Here is a 15460-nt window from a genome sequence, read left to right on the forward strand (position 1 = left end):
AGTACTGTGAACATTCACGTACAGGTGTATGTGGGAACACCAGTCTTCAGTCCTCTGGGACGAACGCCCAGGGGTACGACAGCAGTTGCACATTTAGTCTTTTAAGAAGCCGCCGGACGGCTTTCCGGAGGGGCTGTACCATTTAACATCCTACCAGCAACGACTGAGGTCCAGTTTCCCTACATCCTCACCAGCGTTTGGTGGTGTCACTGTTTCCCATTTTAGGCCATCTGACAGATGCGAAGTGTGACCTCACTGTGGTTTTACTGTGTAGCTCCCTAATGCCCAGTGCTCATGGCACAAAGGTTATGCACTTGGCTGCTAACTGAAAGGTTGGCGGTTTGAACCCACCCAGTGGCTCTGTGGGAAAAAGACCTGGCGATCTGCTCCCGTAAAGGTCACAGCCTAGGAAACCCCGTGGGGCAGCTCTGCTTGTCACATGGGGTCTCTATGAATTGGATTCGCCTCTACAGCACCCACAACAATACCGAAATGGTGACATGGAAGTCTCAGGTCTAGCTGTTCCACAACGGTTAGACACGCACTTTGTTTATCGAGACGGTAACTAAAACCACAGCCAGCCGGAGCCTGGCTTTTCCCATCCCTGAGTAGATAGAAGCTCCCCCCTCGCCCCAGGATACGTGATTATTTCTGTGGGTCTCCAACATTCCTGGGGTTTGCAGTTGGCTTGCTCAGCTGCTAATGGAAACCTTGGTGGTTGAGTCCACCCGCAGGTGCCTCAGAAGAAAGGCCTGGCCATCTGCTTCAGAAAGATCAACCGCTAAAAGCCCTGTGGAGCACAGTTCAGTCCGACACACGTGGGGTCTCCACGCGTGGGGGCGGTTCTACGGCACCCGACAATGACAGTGGCCAGTGATGTCAGACATTTTCCACGTGCTTGTTTGCCATCTGTGTACCCTCTTCAGTGAAGTGTTTCTTCATGCCTTTCACCCATTCTCTAACTGAATTGTCCGTGTGTGTTTGAGTTCTGAGAGTTTTTATATATAGTCAAGCACCCCATAACGTCTGTCGGGGCAGCGTCCTACTGCATGTACGTCCGAGGTCCCAAAAGTTCAGAAATCCTGATCGTAGAATGGGATGCAGCAGACGTGGCCAGACACAGCAAAAACAGCTCCCTGCACGCAACACGTGTATCTCAGGTCTCCTGTGTACAAAGCGATTGCGTTGCCAGGTGCCTGTTTGTTATTACGGACTATCGCAGGCACCTCAGATTTTTCATAGGCTTTAGGAGGGGTTGTACGTAAGTCAGGCGTTCATAACCCAGGGACTGCCTGTATACAATATGGTGTTTGCACAACGTTCAAATCACGTAACGTCCTATTTCACAGAACATATTGTGGACTTTAAGTGACACATGACTGTTTTCTAATGTCCCTGGGTGGCACAAATGGTCTGGGCTCGACTACTAACCTAAAGGCTGGCAGTTTGAACCCATCCAGCAGCACCACAGAGGAAAGGCCCGGCTATCAACTTCCGTGAAGACTATAACCAGGGAAACCCTACAGAGTACAGTTCTGCTCTGTAATACACAGGGTTACCATGAGTCAGAATTGACTCAACGGCAGCGGGCTTAGTTTTTTTTCTGTTTCTTTTTTTAATATATTCTAGACACCAATCCTTGGTCAGATATGTGGTTGGAACACATTTTCTCTCATTCTCTAGTTTGCCTTTCCATCTTCTTAACAGGGTCTTTTGTGGAGCAAAAGTTTTACTTTTGATAAAGTCCAGTTTATCCATTTTTCCTTTCATGGATTCTGCTTTTTAGTATGAAGTCTAAGAATTCCTTGTCTAGCTCTGTCTGGAAGGTTTTCTCCTATTTTTTTTCTAAAAGTTTTAAAGTTTTACATTTTACATGTAAGCATGTGATCTATTTCGAGTTATTAATTTTTTAAATCAGGTCCATGGTTAAGGTGGAGATTCATTTTGAGGAAGGCTACCCTGGTGGTGCAGTGGTTAAGCGCTCAGCTGCTAACCAAAAGGCTGGAGGTTTGAACCCACCAGCGGCTCAGCGGGAGAACAGCTTGGCGGGCTGCTTCCATAAAGATTACAGCCTTGGAAACCCCATGGGGCAGTTCTACCCTGTCCTACAGCGTTGCCATGAGTCAGAATCGACTTGACCGCACCCAACGTCAGCAACATTCTCTCTTCATTGAATTTCTTTTATACCTTTGCCAAAAATCAATTTGGGCAATTCATGCGAGTCTACTTCTGGATTCCCCATCAGATCTCTTTTTTTTTTTAAAATTACAAAATTGAACTCCCCTCAGTCCAGAACTATTTCCAAGCCTGGAGCCCTGGTGGTGCGGTGGTTGAGAGCTCAGCTGCTAACCAAAAGGTCAGCAGTTGGAATCCACCAGGCACCCCCTGGAGACCTGTGGGGCAGTTCTACTCTGTCCTACAGGGTTGCTATGAGTCAGAACCGACTCGACAGCAGCAGGCTTGTTTTTTGGGGTTTTGGCTTGGTCTACATGTCAGAGTGTGTGTGTGTGTGTGTGTGTGTGTTGGAGCGTGTGTGAGCACATAAATGTGCCTATGAGTGTATGAATGTTTGCGAGAGTGTGTGTGAGTGTATGTTTGAATGCGTGGCTGTGTGTTTGCATCTGAGTTTGTGTGTGATGTGTGTGGGCATGCCAGTGGCTGTAAGCTCACATGAATGTGTACAAGGGCGTATTTGAGCCTGAGTGTGAATGCACGCATGAGTGAGTGTGACTGTGTGTGAGTTTGTGAGTGTGAGTCTGAGCGTGAATGCACACGAGTGTGACTGTGTGTGTTTGACTGTGAGTCAGGGTGTGAACCCACATGAGTGAGTGACTGTGTGTGAGTGTGAGTCTGGGTGTGAATGCACACGAGTGTGACTGTGTGTGTTTGAGTGTGAGTCAGGGTGTGAATGCACGCATGAGTGAGTGACTGTGTGTGAGTTTGTGAGTGTGAGTCTGGGCATGAATGCACGCATGAATGAGTGTTAGTTTGTGAGTGTGAGTTGGTGTGAATGTGTGTGGGGGTGTGTCGATGAGTGTGTGTTGTAAGTATGCAGACCCCCAGTACCACACCCAACACTCCTTCCCCATGGCTTTGGTGAGGAAGCCCAGGCCTCTTCTTACAGTGGGTGTGCACGGGGACCTCTATTGCAAAGCCCCTTTCTCCCTGCCCCCTCCCCTCCGCTCAGGCTGACCCCACCCTTGTGTGGGCCACAGGACGCCCTCAGGGCCCCCGGGGCTGGGCACAGGGCTGAGAGGCTGGTCATCCTGGCCCCAGCTATGGAGCTGCAGCAGCCAAGCTCTAGAGGGCAGCAGACGGTCATTTTTCCAGAAGTCTCTCCTGGAGCTTTTTTTTCTCCTGGAGCTAGGGGCGAGAGCTGAGTCTGCTACGAGGGTCTACGTGGACCCAGCCTGGGCAGGGGGCTTCATTCTCTACCACCTCATCCCAGAGGCCACCCCAAGGCTCGGAGCTTGGATCTCAGGCCGGTCGCACTTTGCACAAAACCTGGGACTGGAAGTGGATTGGGCCTGGGGTGTGCAGACATGGGCTCCATCCCTGTGGAGTCCCCAGGCCTGGGACCCAATCCCACAGTTGTTACCGTGTGGCCTCGGGCTGGTGACTTCTCCTCGCTGAGCCCGGTTTCCTCAACTATAGAGTGGGGTTGACCAGAGTTCGTCCTGGTGAGGTTGTGGCGAGGATTACGGAGTTGAGTGTACGAGCTGCCCACACACGCTCGACAGATCCGGGTGCCCAGGAGAAGCCTGGGGCCCCAGGGTGGCTTCCTCCAGGGGCAGAGACCAGGAGCAGTAACCTTATCCTCGTGCCGCTCTGTGCTCTTGAATTGTCCGCATGTTGGCAATTTTTTCTAATTTCTCTTTGAGAATTTTCTACAAAGAGGGTTTGTTACTTCATAATCAGAAAAATAAGCACGATAAATATTAATTTAAAGACTAGAAGGAAACATAAAATTATTAACAGTTATTACCTTGGGGAAGAGGATTTTTATTGGTATTTATGTTCTCGATATTTTAATAAAGCACTTTTCAACTGTTCTACAGTGAATACATGTTATTTTTAAATCATGACAAAACTTAACTTGTTTTAAAGAACAAAGACTGAGAGGAAATACACACACACACACAGGATTTATCTTTGGTGGTGGGATTATAGGTGAGAGTTTTTTTTAACTTTCTGCTTTCCTTAAGATTCCAAATTATCTAAATCGATATAATCACTGGTTTAAAAACTTTTTAAAATTGCCACCCACAGGAATAAGTACTTCGAACCAGCAAACAAATACCCATACACACTCACACGTCACACACCCCACACACATCACACACACCACACAGATACGAACACACACACCACACAGACACCACTACATACACCCCACACACCACATGACACACACACTCACACACACCACAGAGATGCAACCACACACACACATACACATCACAATACACACAACACACAGATACATACATCACACACACACACCACACCACTACACACACACTCACAGATACATGCTACACCCACATGAATACACACCACACACATTCACATATACACAGATACACACCACACACACAGAAGCACACACCCCTGACAAGGAAACCCAGCAGCACACTGCCCTGTGCTGGCCACCCCCTCAGATGCTCCCCACCCGCAGAGATGCTCCCACGCCCCTGAGGTGCCTCTGCCCACTTAGCTGCTCCCTGCACCCCTGAGATGCTCCGGGCCCCAGAGGTTCTCCTGGCCCCCTGAAGTGCTCCCACCCCCCTGAGGTGCTCCCAACCCCTGAGATGCTCCCACCCCTCTGAGATGCTCCCACCCCCCTGAGGTACTCCCACCCCCCCTGAGGTGCTCCCCACCCCCTGAGGTACTCTCACCCCCTTGAGGTGCTCCCCACCCCCTGAGGTACTCCCACTCCTCTGAGATGCTCCCACCCCTCTGAGATGCTCCCACCCCTCTGAGATGCTCCCACCCCCCTGAGGTGCTCCCAGGGTCTACATTTCATCTTGAACTGCTGGTCTGGACCAGGAAGCAGTTCCGGCCCACTAGCTGTCACCTGTCTGCGGTGTGTGCACGTGGTCGGGCCACTCACCTGTTCCTGCTGCACCACGAACAGGACATCCTCGCCGGGCAGCACGGCCATGGTCTGGCCACGGATGCTGACGCGCAGGCCCCGGGGCGGCGTGAGGGGGCACTGGAGGGTGGCCGCTCCGCGCTGCAGGTCCACGCCGCCCTGGCACACGTTGGACACCACCTTCCGGTACCTGCGGCGACAAGAGGGGTCAGGGCGGCATCAGCTGGGGGCCGGGGGTTCCCCATGGGGCAAGGCGGGGCGCAGCATGAGTGGAGGCTGGCTGCTGGGCCTCTAAGTCCATCCCAACTCCACCCAGTTACTCTTACTGTCCTGTCTCAGAAAGCGGGAAACTGAGGCAGGAGGGAGTGTCCGCGAGGGCGGGGTCTGACCCTAGGGCTTATAACAGCAATGCCAGTTGGGGTCACCTAAAGGTCCCTAAGGGGCCCTAAGGAACCAGCCCACTCTCCACAGCCTCCCCTAGGGGCCCTAAGGAACCTGCCTGCTCTCCATGGCCTCGTCTAGGGGGTCCAAGGAACCTGCTGGCATTCGTGGCCTCGCTGAGGCGTGAGAGGAGCTGGGGTCCAATCTAGGCCCTGTTCTGACTCACAGGGTGGCCTTGGGCCAAACACACCCCCCTTCTCTTGCCTCGGTTTTCCTTTTACCTTGAGAGAGTTGGGGTAGGGGACCTTGTTCATGGACCCCTTCATACATATTCACTTAGTGTCTACATGGGACAGGTGCTGGCCAAGTGGGGGCAGACAACCTCCCCCTAGGAAGCTGTGGGAAGCTCAGGACAGGGTGGCATGGGGTCTGGCCCCTGAGGGAGGGGCTTCCAGCTAGCATGGGAGGGTGAGCAGGAGAGAGGCAGCATCTGGTGGAACAGCTGTGCAAAGGCCCTGGGGTGGTTGGAGCCCGAGGGGCCAGGTGTGAGGTAAGCTGAGGCTGGTAGGGCCGGTGGGCAGTGCCCAGTGACCTCGTGTCACTTTCAAGAGGCCAGTGGAGAGCCCAGGATGGGGAAATCATCTGATTTGTGACTTGCAAACCCCCCCAGTCTACTCTAGGCAATTAAGGTATTTTCCCCCACCCAAGGCAAGCTTGGGGGACCTGGTGGGGGAAGGCATCAAGTGGCTAACACCTGTGGCACCTCACCCTCCTGCCCAGCTGGTACTCCCCATGCCACACACTGAAAGCATGCCTCCTAGGTGTCATGGAGCTCACAGTCCAGCGGGGAGGACAATGAGGTGAGCAATGACAAGAACAGGAGTGCAGAGCAAGAAAAAGTAAGCTCAGGGCAGGGCAGGTGGTCAGGGAAGGCTGCCTGGAGGAGGTGCCATTTATGCATCTCTGGCACCTAGCTCAGGGCTGGGCTCACAAGGCGTCAATTAGTGGGTAGGGGTCCTGGCACCACAGGGCTTAGGACTGGGGGTGGGTGCTTCTCTGGGTGGGGGAGACCCAGCCCTGTTGAAGCCCCCATAGCAGGAATGAGCTACCAGGCCCCCAGAACCTTCTCAGTCCCTTTTTGCTACTCAGAGGGAATGACAGGTCCCTCCCTATAACACCTGCAGTGAGCTGAGATCAGCCACCCTGCTGTGGCTGGCTCCTCTGGCCCAGGAGCCCAGACCAAGGCAGTGCCTGGTGAGATCCATGAGCCCTGCAGACAGGACCACCCTGGCTTCCTCCCTGACCTCACTCGGGCTCTGCCCACTCACCCGGGGCTGCTTGTGTAGGTCTGGCCCAGGGCACAGTCATCCGGAGGGGATGCTGGGTCGAACCAGAAGTTGGCCAAGCACTTGCTGGCGTTGGACTCTGAGTCCTGGGTGCGCTCAAACCCGTAGTCACTGGGAGGAGGGAAGAATAGCAGTCAGGGTTGGCACAGGTTGGGGCTGGAGTTGGCCTGGGTAGGGGGGCAGAGGCTGGGGGCTGGGGACACAGTGAGGAACCCGCAGGTCTGAAAATGAACAGCTAGGCGACAGGGTGGTGAGGGACTCAGAGGGTGGTCCTGGAGGGCTTCCTGGAGGAGATGCTGAGCCAAATCTTGAAGGAAGAGCAGGCAAGAGCCCAGGCAGGAGGGGGAGGGGCCCTGCAGGGAGGGAGGGACAAGTGGAGGTGGCCAGAACGCAAAGTGGGAGTGGGGTGATGAGGGGCAAGGCTGGGAGGCAGGTCCCAGAACTGGGATGTTCTGTGGGCAGTGAGCAGCCTCAGAGGTGCTGGGGCAGAGCAAGGGGTGGCCAGGTCAGGGGGCTTTCAACCCTGGATGGCGGAAGGGCTGGGGCGGGCGCAGTATGCAGCTTGGCCCAGTGCTCTGGCCTATCCCTCATTCTCTTCGCCCAGGTGAGCAGGCCACCATGTGCTTGAACACCACACCCATAGATTCGTCATGCTCCTCCTTTCAGGGGGTGCTTCACCCCCACCCCCACCCAGCCAGTATGGGCTGGACTGGGTGACTCAATTCTGTGAAAGGAAAAAGGCGGGCTTGATGGTGTGTGGCTCTGAAATGGGTTGTAAAAGGCAGGTGGCCCCCAGTGGTGTCACTACAGGGGTGCGGGGGTGCAGAACACACCCCTGACACTGTCAGAAGAGGTAACACCAAAATGACCCCAGGGTCCGCAGCGGCAGCGGCAGAGGGTGGGCCGGCACCACTAGGGGAGGGGCCGCCATGGCAGTGCCATCATTGGGGTTGTTGTCACCCACTGCAGTGACTCCTCACCCCCCCCTCGTCACCTGCCAGTCAGGGTGTGGTGGGCAGGCCGTGGTGCCCAACACTGGGAGGAGAGTCTCCACCTTGTGCAATGGGAGAGGGGAGGAGCTGTGGGGAGCTGCAGGGGGCTGTGCCAGGAGGGGAAAGGCTGTACAGAATGGTACTAGGCCCTGTGCAGGGGTGGGGCTGGGCCAGGCCACTTTGCCCACCCAGGGGGGTTCACCAGCTGATCCACCCCATGGGGGGTGGGGTAGTGATGCCATGAGTTACCACACTGGGTGACATCAACCCTAGTGTAGCCACTGGCAGCTCTTCCTGGCTCTCCTGGATCCCTCACTGGAGGGGGTAGGGGGCTCAAGCAGTTGTGAGAGGCCCCAGGGGAGGATACAGGTGAAGGTGGCGGCCATCTTGTGAGGAAGCTCAAGCAGCTGTGAGAGGCCCAGGTGGGAGGACCTGTGAGCTTTCTCACCAGAGGAAGTCCGAGTCCCTGCACTCACACACATGGGATGTGAGCGCTGACGTGAAGCTCCTCCCCTTGATGCACCAGGATGTGGGCTTTCTCTTCCGGAAACTTCTCTGCTGGCCCATGATGCAGTGGTCGCCCTGTGGCAAAGTCATGGTGAGCAGTCTACTCAACAAGGGTCAGCTACTCCATATCACTGTGGACTGTGGGTCTTTCTCCTCCCTGAAAATGGCTGATCCTCAACCTCCTGAGCAGCATTTGGGGAGGGATGTTCCCTTTTAGAAAAGTGGAAACTGAGGCCCAGAAGGAAAGTGGTATACCTGAGGTCAAGCTGGGGCAGCCTCCCTCTCATCCACCCCACAGGCATTCATTGAGCTCTTACTGTGTGCAAGCCTTGGCTGAGCCCTGAGGGTCACAGAGCTGCGGGAAATAGAGGTCCCTTTGTCCCTGAGCGTGCTGGGCCTTGGGGACAAGCCACGGCCTCAGGGCATTGCATGGGGGACACACAGGTGGTCCCCAGCACACATGAGAACAGGCCACCCCCCGCAATTCCAGAGCCCCCACTGTGAACATCCCAAGGTCCTCATCACAACCCAGGCAGCTGAGTCTGATGTGAAGTGTGGGCCATTCCTCATTCTCCTTTATTCCCCTCAGGGGACATTGTACATTTTACTGAAGAAGTGGTCCTGTGTTTGAGATTCCTGAGGAAAAGGTCCTGTGTTTGAGATTCCTGAGGAAATGGTTGTGTGTTCGGGATTCCTGAGGAAATGGTCGTGTGTTTGAGATTCCTGGGGAAATGGTCCTGTGTTTGAGATTCCTGAGGAAATGGTCGTGTGTTTGGGATTCCTGGGGAAATGGTCGTGTGTTTGAGATTCCTGAGGAAATGGTCCTGTGTTTGAGATTCCTGAGGAAATGGTCATGTGTTTGAGATTCGTGTGTTTGGGATTCCTGGGGAAATGGTCGTGTGTTTGAGATTCCTGAGGAAATGGTCGTGTGTTTGAGATTCCTGAGGAAATGGTCATGTGTTTGGGATTCCTGGGGAAATGGTTGTGTGTTTGAGATTCCTGAGGAAATGGTCGTGTGTTTGGGATTCCTGGGGAAATGGTTGTGTGTTTGAGATTCCTGGGGAAATGGTCGTGTGTTTCAGATTCCTGAGGAAATGGTCGTGTGTTTGGGATTCCTGAGGAAATGGTCGTGTGTTTGGGATTCCTGAGGAAATGGTTGCGTGTTTGAGATTACTGGGGGGGTTGGAGGAAGGCGGCCTCAGTGGCATGTGACACAATCCATGGGACGTGCACTGGTTCCTTCCTGACAGCTGGAATATTCTGAACACGTCTGCCTGCATGGGTTTGGGTGGGGCCTGTGGAGCTGGATCTGTGGAGTGAGACCCTCAGCCCAAGGTAGCCCTGAGTGTAAGGAAGAGTCTCACAGAAGGGCTGGCTGTCCGAGGGTGACTTCTCTGTGCTGGAGGGACCACCCATGGCCTGCAGGACCAGGGACCCTGGCAGGTAGAGATGGGCTGTGTCTGCCCCCATCCCGCTCAGAGGTGGCCTGTGTCTGCCCTCCCCCACCTGCAGGCCTGCCCCCCCAGTCCCGCCTGCAGGCCTGCCCCCCCAGTTCCACCTGCAGGTCTGCCCCCCCAGTCCCACCTGCAGGTCTGCCCACCCAGTCCCACCTGCAGACCTGCCCCCCCCCCCAGCCGCACCTGCAAGTCTATGAGCTCCCAGGAGCTGTAGTCGTCCTCGCTGCATGGCCGTGGGAACAAGGGCCGGAAGTCTACCTTGACCAGCTCCCAGTCAGAGCGGAAGCTAATGTGACCAAAGACCCTGGGGGGACATGGGAGAGCCCCTTAGCTGACCCCCATCCTCATGTGCAAACCACTTCCCCTCTGGGCCTGGAGGCCCCATCTGCCCAACGGGCCCAGCGAGACCTCTCTGCCCTGGAGGGGTCACTGGGGACTGAATGGTGGAGATACTGGCCCCATGCCTGCCACAGGCACCTGGTCAGTGTTGGGCATCAGCGTTCCCATGACCCTCGCACTTGATCTTTGGCCCTGGGTCATCCCTTCTGGCCCCACAGGCCCCCACTTGGTGGATGAGAAAGCAGGCGCCCAGTAGCTCAGGAGCCCTGGCCTCCAGCTGGCACCCCTGCTGGTCCTCGAGTATGTTTTGCATCGAGATGCGTGACAAGGGGGCTGCATCTGGGCTTCTCCACCTTATCAGCCTGGCCATGCCAGGGGTCTGGGCCATGGGAACCGAGACCACTGTGCAGTTGGGCCTCTGACTGCTTATCCCAGGGAGACCCAGTGTGCAAGGGACGGGGGCACTGTCACGCCCAGCTCAGGGTCTCTGTCCAGTCCAGGAGCTGAGTCCAGCCACACTCCACAGAAAGGAAACTGAGGCACAGAGTCGTCAGGCAGCTGCCCGTGTCACTCAGGCCCATGTGCTGCTCCTGCCCCCTCTCCTGGGCAGTTAGCCGCCACTGGGTGTGGAGAAGGAAGTGGGCAAGGGGATACCACCTGCTCCCAGGGCGGGGCCCACATCCCCCTCTGCCTCAGCGTCCTGTCTCCTGGGAAGCGTTCAGATGCTGGCCCCCAGGCCCAGCTCAGAGCAACACATGGGATCCTGCTGGGGGTGGCCCAGGAGCCTGGATGGGGGTGAGGAGGGGTCTCCTGGAGCCCCCTCCTTGGGGCACTGAGCGTGGAGGTTGACGGTCTAGGTGCAAGAACAGGGTGGGTGTGACCGCCCCGTGTCCCCCCCCAGGAGAATTTCATGGGGTGAGTGACAGATTCTGAGGTCAAGCAAGGATGCAAACCCACCTGAGGCCCCCCGCCCCCGTGCCCTGAATCAAAGGCACAAATATAGAACCAACAGTGTGGGCAGGTACAGGGCTGCTCTGAGCGATGCCACATGCCATCCATGAGTCTGCAGAGAGCACTGCCCCGGCTCTGGAAGGGATAGTGCAGCCCAGCGTCTTGGCAGCCAGCAGATGGCCTGGCCCCAGCTGCCCGCAACAGCACTTTGGCAAACACAGTAGAGCACGTTTGCCTCTCAGAGGGGGCTTGCCCAATCCTTCCTTGTCACACACTCGTGGCACTTGCTTCCAGTTCAGTGAGACCCAAGCCCCTTTAGAATGTGCTCACTACCCCCTGGGGGAGACCCCCTCCCTCTGCCATACCCACAGTCACCAGAAGGCAGCTCCCCAGGTGAAGCCTCTCCTTGTGGCTTCTCTTCCACTGGGAGGGCTGCTGCCTTGGAGGCTCCCGCTCAGTCCCCTGATACCTCCCACTGGGGCTCCACAGACCCTCCAGACGGGGGCCCGCTGGCCTCCTCCTCCTCCCTGGTCCTCCTCCTGTCCAGCCTACAGCACGTGGCCACATTACTAGAGGTCGAGTGTCTGGATGGGGGAGGTGACGTGCCCTGCTTTGGTCTGGTCCCCCGAAGCACTCCGACAGTGGCTGGGCTCTCGGGGGAGGCCAGTTATGATATGAAGGACTCAAACTCCATGCTAGAATGGCGGCTGAGGAAGCTCTTTGGAGTGACCTCCGGCGACTGGGGGCCGCGGTAGCCAGTTCTGACTCCCTAGGCTGAGATTCAAAGTGGAGGTTTGGTTTCAGAGGGCAGCTCTGAGCCAGCAGGTCTGAGTTGATAGCCCATGTGCTATGCCTGGAACCTTGGGCAAGTCCATTCCCTCCAGGTACTTGAGTGTCCTTGGCTTTCAGATGGGGACAATAAGACTGGCCTTCCCAACTAAATGGGCAGCTCCTGTCTGGTGGCAAGGTGAGAAGGCAGAGGGGACAGGAGCTGGTTGAATGGACATGGGAAATCTGGGGTGGAAAGCGGGAATGTGCTGCCACATTATAGGGAGAGCATCTAGGGTCACCTAACAATGTGTGTATGGGTTTTTGTATGAGAAACTGACTTGAACCGTAAACTTTCACTTAAGACTGGCCTTCCCAGAAGGACGGTGGCTTAGTGATGGTTTGTACAGGACCTGGCACATTGGGGGAGCATTGTCACACCCTGAGGCACAGAGCTTGTTTGTGTTGTTGCCGTTGCATCAGCTCTGGCTCATGGCGACCCCGTGCACAACAGAACAAAACGCAGCCCCGTCCTGCATCATCTCCACCACCGTTGGTCTGCTCAAGTCCATTGTCACAGCCACTGTGTACGCTGAGTGCCTTCCACCCTAGGGGGCTCCTCTTCCAGCACTACATCGGACAGTATTCTGTTGTGATCCATAGGGTTTTCATTAGCTGATTCTTGGAAATAGGTCGCCAGACTTTTCTTCCTAGTCTGTCTTAACCTGGAAACTCTGCTGAGACCTGTCCACCACGGGTGACTCTGCTGGTGTGTGAAATACTGGTGGCAGAGCTTCCAGCATCACAGCAATACATGAACCACCACAGGACAACAGACTGACGGATGGGGCGGTGGGAAGAATGTACTATTATCTCCGTTTGACAGTTGGGGAAACTGAGGCTGAGACTGAAGCAAGGGACCTCCAGGATTGCCCAGCCACTGCTCACTAGCTAGTGGAGCCAGGACTCGAACCCAGAGCTGGTGGCTCTCAGGCTGTGATGTTTTGCAAGGGAAACATGGCCCCTATCTGTCCTAGCAAGACGATACCAGTGCCCCCGCTGGGGATGCTGGCTCTCCCCTGTGTCTCCAGCTTGAGCAGAGAAGAGAGGCTATTTGATTGATCTAATTAGTTTCCCCAACAGCTCTGAAATCCTGCCTTCATGAAACCTAAAACCCCAGCTGACACTGCGAGAAATAGCTGCCATCTAGGGAGTTCTGCTTTTAGAAGCAGTTGCCAAGGGAAGCCTATTTATCACTTCATGTTAATAAAGGAAATGGGCATGCTGGGGCCATGGATCGGCTGCCCTTTAAGAAGCTCCCGCCTGCCCCTTGTGTGGCCTGTGGCCTGGCCGGCTCCGGGAACCCCTGGGCCCAGGGCCTCGGAGTCCCTCCCCAGGCTGTGGGGCCTTGACGGAGGGAAGAGAGGTGGCAAAGGTGAACGAGGCTGAGAGAAGCTCTGGAAGCAACTACGGGCACCTTAGACACGAGCCCTGGGCAGATCTGGACCTGAACCACTTGGGCAAGGGCTCCCGCATGTGTGGGACACAGTGAGAGATAGAGAGCAGAGAGAGAGACTGGAGTGAGACAGAGGCAGAGAGAGAGACAGAGATACTGAGAGAGAGATAGAATGAGAGAAACAAAGGCAGAGAGACACAGACAGAGATAGAGAGACACAGAGAGAGGCAGAGACAGAGAGATAGAGAGAAAGATGGAAGAAGGGAGAATTGGAGGAAGGTAAAGCTGGGCCCAACTCCTCCCAGGGCAGAGGGACTGGGGGTGTTGGGCAGTTTTCTTTCACATCCTGGGGCCTTGCTGGGGGTGGGGAGGAGGCTTGTATGGAGAGGGTGGAATGAACCACTTGTCTGTCAGCTGTGCCCCAAGGAGGGTGGGTACCTGGAGGGGATCCTGGCTGGGGTCAGTCCTCAGGGGCTTGGCCAGGTGAGCCTGGCCAACTGGGGACTTGGACTGGGACAGCCTGGCCCTTCTTGGACCGGTGGATGGAGAGCCAGCAAGGTCACGCATGAAGGCCTTTGAGGGTGTGAAGGGCAGACACGAGTGAATGAGTGGATTTGTGCATTTGCCACGCTGGCACATTGCATGGAGGCCATGTAGCGATTACTCACAGCAATAAGTCACGTTGCTGCAGGGTTCGGTGGGCCAGGGTAGGGGCTTGTGCTGTCCAGCCATACCTCTGGTGTGGGCAGAACCAGGAGAAGGTGGGCTGTCCACCCCCAAGAGGGACAGGGCAGCTTGGGAGAGAGCCTCCTAACCAGTCTGTGAGGTACTTGGATCAGGGGTGCCAATGCCCCCTCACCCCCTCTGTGCCAAGTGCAGCTTGTGGCCTGAGGGGGCCTTGGCATGCTGTGGGGTCCAAAGAGGGAAAGCAAAGTGGGCAGGGCCAACACCCAGGCCCAGGTCACGCGTGCTCCGCCTCACATTGCACTCACTGCATCTACCATCCTCATCGGTGAAAGTCAGTCAAGAGCCTGTGTACCAGTGCCTATGGCTCATTGTCATCACCATCACCACCATCATCACCATCACCACCATTGCCATCACCACCTTCATCAGTACCACCATCACCACCATCACTACCATCATCACCATCACCACCATCACCATTATCATCACCATCATCACTATCACTACCATCATCATCATCATCACCATCACCATCATCACTACCATCAACACCATCACCACCAATATCACCATCACCACCATCATCACCATCATCATCACCATCACCATCATCACTACCATCACCACCATCAATATCACCATCATCACCACCATCACCATCACCACCATCATCACCACCATCACCATCATCACCACCATGACCATTATCATCACCATCATCGCCATCACCACCATCAATATCATCACCACCATCATCACCATCACCACCATGACCATTATCATCACCATCATCGCCATCACCACCATCAATATCATCATCACCACCATCATCACCATCATCACCATCACCATCATCACTACCATCACCACCATCAGCATCATCAATATCATCATCACCACCATCATCACCACCACCATCTTCGTCATCATTATCATTATCCCCTGGAGAGGGCTGTGGGGAGGCACCCAAAGCCAGCTCTCTCCCTCAGACTGGGGGTGCACCTTGGTTCCACCCTCACAGCTAGGTGACCCTGGCAGGTGACGACTTTTCTGGAAAGGCCTCGAGTGGCTGCCTCCTGATGGTCAGCGTGGGGAACAGTGGACATCAGGAGCCTCGCCTGACCCTGGGTGGCAGAGGCTGGTATGAAGGTGAGGGTGAGGAGGGTGGCGAGGAAGCCTGGACAGCCAGGATGGAGACTTGCCTCTGAGCAGTGAGGGCCCAGGGTGGCTGTCTGCTGCAGCCCCCCCTCCAGGGCAGCTCTTGCCAGCCTGCCGACCCAGCCCCTACTCACGTCATAACCAGCGTCTCATCCCCCGGCTCACTCAGCAGCCCGTCCACGAACACTGAGGTGCTGGTGAAGTTGTGGGTGCTCCACGTGAGGCCCTCGTCCACACTGAACCTGTGAGAGAGGGCACCAGGCAGCGGGCAGGCAGGGGACACTCCTGCCTCCAGGCCACCCGCCCAAGCCAGGGCCCGCCGA

General features: G+C 55.7%; 1 protein-coding gene across 1 annotated transcript in view; it reads right to left on the reverse strand.

The window, feature by feature from the left end:
* Nucleotides 1-15460, reverse strand: part of SORCS2 (sortilin related VPS10 domain containing receptor 2) — a 565855-nt gene that overhangs the window by 27287 nt on the left and 523108 nt on the right. Inside the window, exons 14-18 of the mRNA XM_064286206.1 lie at nt 15272-15379; nt 9962-10082; nt 8263-8396; nt 6805-6933; nt 5114-5285 (exon numbers count right to left, since the gene is read on the reverse strand). Of these exons, the coding sequence (XP_064142276.1) occupies nt 5114-5285; nt 6805-6933; nt 8263-8396; nt 9962-10082; nt 15272-15379 (664 nt within the window). The remainder of the gene's footprint in view (nt 1-5113; nt 5286-6804; nt 6934-8262; nt 8397-9961; nt 10083-15271; nt 15380-15460) is intronic.

The sequence above is a fragment of the Loxodonta africana genome, chromosome 5 (assembly GCF_030014295.1).
Source record: "Loxodonta africana isolate mLoxAfr1 chromosome 5, mLoxAfr1.hap2, whole genome shotgun sequence".
Classification (NCBI taxonomy): Eukaryota; Metazoa; Chordata; class Mammalia; order Proboscidea; family Elephantidae; genus Loxodonta; species Loxodonta africana.